This window comes from Asparagus officinalis, unplaced genomic scaffold (genome assembly GCF_001876935.1).
Source record: "Asparagus officinalis unplaced genomic scaffold, Aspof.V1 AsparagusV1_Un890, whole genome shotgun sequence".
NCBI classification, from domain to species: Eukaryota; Viridiplantae; Streptophyta; class Magnoliopsida; order Asparagales; family Asparagaceae; genus Asparagus; species Asparagus officinalis.
Window position 1 is genome coordinate 8,753 of NW_017973149.1, and position 10,018 is coordinate 18,770.

Here is a 10,018-nt window from a genome sequence, read left to right on the forward strand (position 1 = left end):
CTAGAAGAGTTTCCAGAAGCAGCCAGTTGTCATATAGCAGTGTCTTTCACCCGCAGATAGATGGTTAGACGGAGAGAGTGAACTAAGTGTTAGAGGATATGTTGTGGGCATACGTCATCAATTTCCAATGCAACTGGGAGGATCACATCCTATTGATTGAGTTTTCTTATAACAACAGTTATCAATTGACTATAAGTATGGAACCGTATGAGGCGTTGTATGGGAGGCCTTGTAGATCCCCGATTTGTTGGGCAGAGCCGGAGGATAGTTTATTGCTTGGGCCAGAACTCATGAGACAGACTACAGAGAAGGTAGCATTGATTCAAGAACGTATTCTGGCTGCTTAGAGTCAGCAAAAAAGCTATGCAGACCAGAGGTGACGACCTTTAGAGTTTCAGGTAAGGAGATTGTCATGTTGAAGGGGTCACCGATGAAGGGTGTTCAGCGATTTGGCAGACGGAGAAAACTTGCCCTGAGATATGTTGGTCCATTCAAGATTGTTGAGCACATTGGAGTCGTATCATATAGGCTAAATCTTCCAACATCGATATTGAGTGTACACGATGTATTTTATGTTTCGATGCTAAAAAAGAATTTGCGTGACAAGGAGCAGCAGAGGGTGATTGATGCACCAGAATTTGAGATTCAGCCAGATTTGACAACTATCAAGGTCCCTGTTTGCATTCTTGTCAGAGAGGACAAGAAGCTTAGAAATAAGATTATTCCTTTAGTCAAAGTTCAATGGAACCGTAAAGGAGTTGAGGAGGCTTCTTGAGAGCTCGAAGAGAATATGCGTCACGACTACCCGCACCTGTTTGAGCAGGTAAAATGATTAGCTATGAATTGCTTGTGTTCATGATTATATGTATAGTCGTATTTATATTTAACGCTAGAATGGGGGTATTAACACTTAGCTCCTAATCATTCAGATCATATGGTATATACATTGAGGGGGGGGTTCCTTATTTGGATTTTCGCCCGAAGTACTAGTTTCATTTAGTTAGGGATTAAGTGGGAGTATTTACATTCTAGATTGTTAAGTGTAAATATCACTTATGTTTTATATCTGGAGATTAATAGTACGAGATGTGTATGTGAGGGTTTCCTTGTCTTGATTATCCCCTCAATGTGCTTTTTTGGTATTATTAATCTCTAAGATATGATTGCAGAATTTTGAGGAGGAAATTCTTTTAAGGGGAGGTGAATGTAAAACCCCGTAATTTTTGGATATATTATGATAAATGATAATAATTGAGTTATATCATAATAAATATCATTTATTAATGGTTGAATATGTTAAAAATCGATTCGAGATCGATTAAATACATATAAGTGTGTATATAAGCGTGTATATAAGAGTGCAGGAGCGTAAACATGCACATGCGTGCACAGTTGCAGTTGGCTAGAAACGACCTCTGGAAGGTCGACCGATGCTATGACATCAGTCTACCAATGACCATTGGCTGGTCGACTGATGCCATAGCATCAGTTGACCGTCGTGCTTCCAGAGCTCGTGAAAGAATTGTCAGGTCGGTTTTGTTTGGCTTCGGGCCCAGTTGTGTACATGAGTATTTATAATCATTTTGAACCTCTTTCNTCTTTCCCTTATTTTTTTATGTGAGTTAGTAGTAGCCACCTTCCTTCTAAAACCCTAACCCTAATCTATAAGTTTTTAGGAGTTTACTTGAGGCATTCATCGAGAGGAAGACGGGATTTGCGAGCTTGGCAAAGAGTAATCTTGCGCGCACGTGTTTAAGAGTTCAACACAATGTTTGAGGCAAGATCACCTCTGTCCAAACCGTTCCCTAGTTTAAAAATCAAGTTTTATATGTTATTTATGATAATTCCCATGCTTAAAGTTAATCTAATGTGTTAGAATTTAACTTATGATGTTTAAAACTTAAATCAGGCTATAAATAGTAGAATTCTTTTCTATAATTTGTTTAGCACGTGATCATGATCATAGGATTTTATTTTAACATGTCAATTACAGTTTAGCTTTGGTTAGTATGCAAGTGATTTATCTTGGTTAAATAAACCCTTGTTGATGATATTCATGAGTTTTGAATCAAGTTTTGATCATATAAGTTGATATAAATCTAAAATTTGAAGAAATACAGTCAAAAAGCTGGATCTGGCATAATCGGCCAGATCAGTCGACTGACTGTGTGAGTCAGTCGACTGATAAGGTAGTGTCGGCATAGTGCTTTCAGTCGATTAGTCGACCGACGCTCCAGACTGGTCGACTGATCAGGTATTATTTGTTTTTTCTTATTTCTTTCGTTTGTGGGTTCGTTTGGCGAGCGTTTTGTGCAAGTCGTGAGCTGATATTCACGCGTAGTTTGAGGAGTACACATACAGGGATTGAGTACGCATGATTACATCGTTAAGGATACTCGAATAGTGGTGTTTGTTACAAGTAACAACTATATAGTATATTATATTTACAATTTGTTGGGTGGGGTTAGTCGGGTCCTGCAATAAGACTACGGATGGACTACACTCCGAGTGCTTTAGTCAGGTCTGCAAATGAGATCACGATGGACTTCACTCCTCTATATTCTTTTGGTCCGCACGAGTATGCACAGAGGTCGTTGAACCTATTTACTGGTCCGCCCGAGTGTGCGCAGGGGTCATTGAACCTATTTATCAGTCCGCATGAATATGCGCAAAGGTTGACACACCTATCTATCGATCCGCATGGTTATGCGATGAGTTAACATATCTATTTAACTGTCCGCACGGGGTGCGATGAGTTAGAAAATTCCATAGAAGGACGATTTGATAAATTTGATGATAACCTATGTGTAGGTGAAAGTTGATAATCTTTCGATATGATTCATTGTGAAGGTATTTCATAACTTAGTTACACGAGATATTGTATCAGTATATGTTTTGCCCACTAAGGATAGTATAAGGAGTTGATATGATATTTTCGGAAATGGTTGATGTGGTATTTACTGTATTGTTTTTCTTGTATTCATTTATTCTTAGTTTTGGAGTTAATATTTAGTGATTCACAATTTGAGACATATAGTATATATATGAGGGTTTCCTTGTTTGGATTATTTCACTCGATGTACTAGTCTCGTGTTGTGGGTTTCTAAGTATTAATCCCATTTAGTACAGGGTAAATGATCTAGGTAGACTATGTACTTATAGGTAGAGCTTCCATCATACTTACTAGTGCTTCCCCTGGGGGCGGATGGAGATGATCTTGCTAGCACTCTGACGTTGTGGTTTTCACTTCTTTTCAGACAGTGGAGCAGAGTTTCGGAGAGCCACAGGTTGACGGACTTTCAGCATAGTCGCCGTCAGTTATTTGTAGTAGTTCCTGCTCCACAGATGTTTAGTTTATGTTTCTAGTTGATTATTAGTTTTGCATTTCGTTTTGAGAGTTGAGAACATATGTATTTTCAGTTGACTCATGTAGTTGAGTTTATGGATCATTTGTATCTGATTGTTGGACATCTTTATTTTTATATCAGTTGAGACTAGATCATTTCTGAGATTTATCTTTATTTCTATGCTTAACTTCCTGTATTCATCTTTTATATATGCTTGTACCTGTACTGTTTTATTTGATTCCACTAGAGAGATACTTCTGTGATGGTAAAACATGTTATTGTACACTATGGGTGCATAGCAGGTTTGACATCCTTGGATTCACCTTGGACTGTAGCCTTGTGTGAACCCAGGGGTCGTCACAACACAGGAGCCAGGGCCGGCTGAAGGCATAGGCCACTAAGGCATGTTCCTAGGCCCCCATTTTATTGGGGCCCCCAAAAATATATACAATATATATATATATATGATCATTTATTGCTATAATTATCCATAATTATCTTTATCTTTGGAAAAGAACACTAATAAAGTTTAATTATAACTTTTTATATTTAATTTCTATAATTAATTAGATTGTAACAGTAAAAAAAATGGAAAAACTAATATAATTTGGCAATGTCTCAACAATGTTTCAAGAAAGATTAAATGTTTTGGCAATTTTATCAATTGAAAAGGATTTATTATCAAAACTTGAATATAAAATTTTAATTAGTAATTTGCATCTCAAAAAGCCAAAAAATTAAATTTTATATAAAATCTATTTTTTTAAAACTAATATTTAATTTTTTTAAACTATTAAGGCCCTAAATATTTTTCCTTGCCTAGAGCCTCAAAAATGCTTGAGACGGTCCTGACAGTAGCCTAGTTTGGTTGTTATTGTACTTAACTCATACAATGCCTGATATTACGTAAGCTGCGAGCATGGTTTCCAAATTCACGAATGAGCTAAGCAATTTCCATTATGCTGCTGCAAAGAGAATTCTTTGGTATCTTCATGGCAACAGAAAACTTAGCATCAAATACTTGAAAGAAAAGGAAAGCGCACTAGTTGGATACAGTTACAGTGACTGGGTAGGTTCAACAGGTGATAGAAAAAGAACTTTAGCATATATGCTTTGTTTAAGTTCAAATATGATTTGGTAAAGCTTAAAGAAGCAACAAATGATGGCTTTGTCTTTAGCTGAAGCAGACTATACTATAGCTACAGAAGTGACATGTGAGGCAATTTGGTTGAGGATAATTGCACATTTGGGCCAAAAGCAAGAGAAACTTACAACTATTTTCTGTGACAATATGTCTGCAATTGCCATGACAAAAGTTCTGCTGTTTCATAATAAAATAGAGCATGTTGAACTTCGACATCATTTCATCAGAGACTTGGTGAACAAAGGAGAAATTCAACTGGAGTTTATCAACACCAATGACCAGCCAGCAGACATGCATATTAAAGCAATTACATCTAAAAAGTTTGAGAAGCTTAAGGCTCTATTGAAAATTGCAAATTAAGAGGGGGAATTTGTGAGATGATATCTAATTCTCAAAGATATTCTCTAGCATGGTTAACACAGTCAAAAGTCCAAAAATGTCTAGAGTCTACGGTTTATAAGTTAGTCTTCAAAAGAGTATTAAGTGGTGTCAATTTCCTAGAGTCTTTATTAAGGGTCTTTTCATATTCTTAGAAGAGTTCCAAAGAACTCCATCACTTGTATTTTGCATCAGACTTGCAAGGGTGAATTATAAACAATCTTTTAAGCTCATAATAAAAGAAAGGGTTGTGCTACAGGGACCAAAAAACATGAGACCCTACATGGGACAAGTGAGGTGTCGGCTCCCTATTCCATGATGCCTTATGTATTTTTCTAAAAGAAAAGAAAAATATATTGCAGGATAGCATCTTTGTAAATTTCAGCACTATACTTTTTGTTGTTTACTATTTTTTAGCCGTTAAACACTCTTATTTGTTATCCCAAACCCACCATACTTCCGTCTGCCTCCAACAATTATTATAGCACATGCAAAAGCACGTATGACAACAATTAAATTTTCTGTGCATAACAATTTGAGCATGTAAAATCTAATTAAGACTATCAATGCAATATAATTTTTAGGAGTTTATATCAAAGAAAAAGTAGTAGCTGTTCTTTCTTGGTGAGTTTGTAAAATTGAAACAATCATATCTTTTATCTTATACTTGTTATTTTCTCAAGTTCTAACTTAACAGTATGGCGAATCATAAAGGGTATTTTCACAAAACATCTTGAACTTTTTAGGCCTTTTTTCTGAAATTTGGGTGTCGTAGAAAGCTCCCTAAAATTATTTATTTATTTATTTATAAATTAAAGGAAGAGAAATGTTAATCTCGGGGTGGTTTTGTGAGACGGTCTAAAGTTTAGGATGTTATGCATAAAAACCCCAGAATTCAAGAAGGTTTTGTGAAATTAATCTAATTATAAATGTTATTGCGTAATTTTTACTTCTTTATACAAGGAAATCATATTTTAGGTGGAAAACATTTCCTATAATTTCTAGAAATTGAACCAAACACCCAATAAAGTTATATAATTGAGATACTTTTTTTTTGAATTTTACCATAAAATTTTACACGTAATTGAAATTATCTTTCATATTTAGTAGTGAAGTAGTTAATTTCCAATTAAGTTTTTTTTGTCTTTCAAATTTAAAGAATGTGTTCCTTAAGATTTAGAACCGTATAGTTTCGAATGAAAATGAAATCTTGAATTTGAGATATTCCCATGAGTGTTTGGTACCACAGCTCATAGAAACGGAACAATCTACACTCTATTAGAGATAACTAGTTTTAGAATTGTGAAAGTTTGATGTGACTTTAACAAAATCTAATGAAATTGTATCTTTAACACAACTATTTTACAAAGTGCACCCCTATCTCAAGGTAAAGGATAAAAGAAGGTGGTATTCAAGGTAAAGGATAAAAGAAGGCGGTATGCAAGAAGATACAAAAGAGTTAGATTAGTAATAGAAGTGGTAAGTTGTGGAAATGACAAATTTTCCCTTAACAAAAGAACTATGAATGAAAGATTGAGGGACATTTTTCTAAAATTGGATACCCTCACTTGGTTTTTAATATATTAGTATAGAGAGTAGCTATTTTTCCAATTTTTATGGAAATTTAAATAAAAGTATAAACAACAACACGACAAGTCTTTATGTCGAGCACTTTATGATCAACTATATGACTCTTACTTTTTCCATTTAGTTTTGCTAAGAATTATATACTCCATCAAGTTAATTATTGTCATATGTAAAGAAAATAGAATAGACAAAAAATCATTATTCATCTAATCCTAACCTCTCTTAAATAGAGATTAGAAGGAGATTATAAAATAGATGTGAGGTAAAATCACATCTAATCACATCTCATAATATCTTAATAATATCTCGTAATATCTACTAAATTTACTAATACCAAATCATCAATAATATCTAACACTCCTCCTCAAGATAGAGCATGTATACTATATATGCCTAGCTTAATACAAATGGGGATAAAACAACTAGTTTCAAGAGCATTGGTAGTGTCATCTTTGTCTGGAATAATTGAAGATGTCAACAATCAGAATATTGTGGTTATAGCAGTAGAAACCCTAGGTTAGTAAGCTAGTAGAAAAAAAATTCTGGGCGAGTCAGCCAATAGAAACCTACGTGGATAAGCTAGTAAAAACCCTAGGGTGGGTCAGCTAATAGAAAACTTAGTTGGGTATGCCAGTAGAAACCCTAGGCAGGTAAACCAAAAATTCTAGGCGGGTAGGCTAGTAAAAATAATGTTGAAAGAGAACTGATGTCATCGCATATAACTACCAATAGTAACTCCTATTACTGTTCATCAAGTGAGCAATAACCTCAGTACTATTTATCTTGTGAACAGTAGTTACCGACTTTTTTTATTTAGGTTATTTGTGGAAAGTATTTGATAAGATTTAAAAAATAATGATGCTAAAGTTATTGATGTTGTTGAAGCCGTCAATGCCCTCAAAGATATTGTCGTAGCCACCGAGGGGAGCATGAAGGCCATGCAAAGCTCCCTCGATAGTCTTGAGATCTTGAAATAGGAGAAGTTTCTAGGATCGAGTAGGTTCTGATACCATGTAAGGAAAACAGAAAAGGCAAAATAGAAGGATATTATAAAATAAGTATAAGATAAAATTATATCTAATCATATCTCACAATATAGCAACATATCTCATAATATCTACTAGATTTACTGATATCAAATTATCAATGATATCTAACATCATATATCCTAGGATTATAATCCTACTTTTTCTTATTAATTATATTCTTATCATTTGTTTTTCTAATCCTTCTTCTTGTTACCACCATTAATTATAACCTTATCATTTTTTTCTAATCAATGTAGTTGGATGAGAGATACGACATCAGGAGATGGTTGTTTACTATAAAGGATGCTGGTGGCGACAATGAGGAGGCAGAAGGAATGGAAGAGGAGGAAGAGAAAGAGGGCGGAGTCATTGTGGATGCAGTAGACCCAATGAACGAGGGAGAGGCCAGAGAGCGGGCGACGACGGTCCGCGACAGAGAGGAGAGAGAGGGCGGAGAGGAGGCGATAAAGGTGGTCATGTGCAAAGAGAAGGGAGAGGAGTTCAGAAGGGAGAGAGCAGAGGGATATAATGTTCATTCAAGAAAACGAAATATTTCTCATCCACTTTGACACCAACTAAGTAGAGGGACTAGTGTCAAAATACTAATAATTTATGGGACTAATACCTAAAAGATCCATTTCTAAATTAATTGATTCTCTCTTTCTTAATTAGTGGGAGAATCTCTAAACTATTAGATTCTCATTTCTTATCCTATTTTTTAGTGCATATACACGTCTATTTTCTCAATTCTGCTATTAATTTACATATCGTTTCCTAATTGTTTTATGTTGTAATCCATAAAACAAAACACATTATATTAGTGGTGCAACATAGTCCACTACACACGTTTAAGCCATGAAGATAGACATTAAATAATAATTGGGACCATTGAACGTATAATTTACTCCCACATCTCTCTTTTTTCTATCTACGTGTATCACATATTATCCACTAATTCAATCCACCCAAAAACAAACACGCAGAGCTCTCCCATCTGCTCCACATCAAGCGAAACTAACTCCACATAAAGCAAATTCCCCATCTAGATTCATCGACACTGACTCGAACCTCTCCGGTCCACCCCACTCGAATTAAAGATAAATAATTGAAAGCACTAACCTCACAAGTTGGATATTTCATTTAAATCTTAATCTTTTTAAAATTTAATTATATCTTATCTAATTCCACGTAAACTATCTATAGCTCAACAATTTAAAAAAAAGTTATTTTAAATATTTTATTTAAATCTTAATCTATCCAAATGCGAATTATATCTTATATTAATCATATCATACTCCTTTTAAAAAGCACGAGTTCAGAAAAACTTTTCGTGGTCAATATTAGCTTTCACTATTTTGGATATTTCATTTAAATCTTAATATTTTTAAATTTTAATCATATCTTATCTAATTCCACGTAAACTATCTATAGCTCAACAATTTTAAAAAAAAAGTTATTTTAAATATTTTATTTAAATCTTAATCTATCCAAATGAGAATTATATCTTATATTAACTCTATATTAACTACCTATAACTCAACAATTTAGAAAAAATAAGATAAAGTAATTATATGTGGATAACATATTATAATACATGAAGTATTACAAAAAACCCAAAAGTTTTAAAAATTGCATATAATACCCTTAAAAGTTTAAAATTACACAAAACACCTTGACTTTTTAAAACTTATAAACAAACATGAAATCTAAAAATTTAAAATTTATAATTAACACCCTTAATATTTTAGAAATTACAGAAATAACCTCAAAAGTTTAAATTATAAAATAACACCTTAAAATTCAGAGATTTTAAAACTTAGCAACAACATAGATGGGCTCCAAGAATTACCATTAAGCACTTAAAATTTTAAAATTTATAAAAAATAACCTTAAAGTTATAAAAATTACAAAAACTCTCCCAAAAGTAAAAAATTACAAAAAATCATGAAATTTTAAAACTTATAACCTGTACACATCAAATTTAGAAATTATCAGTAGATCATTGAAAATTTAAATTTTTTTAAAAAACAACCCAAATTTTAGTAATTGTAAAAATACCTTCAAATTTTTAAAGTTACAATAAATATTCTAACATTTAAAAATTTACCACCAATACATGAAATATGAATTATAAGCACCCAACTTATAATTAAAAGTTTTTATAAAATACTATCAAAGTTTAAAAATTACAAAACACACCCTCAAAAGTTCAAATTCACAAAAAAGCTAAAATTTTGGCAAAGAAAAGAGGAAATGTTTGATATTATAACATTAAGTTATATAAATTTAACTTTCAATTTAAAATTTATCATCTCTTTTCAACATCTAAAAGTAGTCTAAGTTCATGCCGGTAAAAATTAGCAATTACCATAGATTAAAACTATCAAGTTTAGGAATAAGAATTTAAAAATATATGATAGATTAAAAATTAACATTACTGTATAAATTCAAGGAGCTGCATATAATTTTAATAATAACATCCATTGATAGAAGAAAAATTAATAAAAGACTATAATATAATAGGTTAGCATTAA

The 10,018-nt window shown here is 33.0% G+C and overlaps 1 protein-coding gene across 1 annotated transcript; it reads left to right on the forward strand.

Annotated features, from left to right (window-relative positions):
• The first annotated feature begins 430 nt into the window (after nt 1-430).
• Nucleotides 431-775, forward strand: LOC109828241. The gene has a single exon (XM_020395271.1). It carries the CDS (start codon nt 431-433, stop codon nt 773-775), a length of 345 nt encoding a protein of 114 aa, XP_020250860.1.
• Nucleotides 776-10,018: the final 9,243 nt, after the last annotated feature.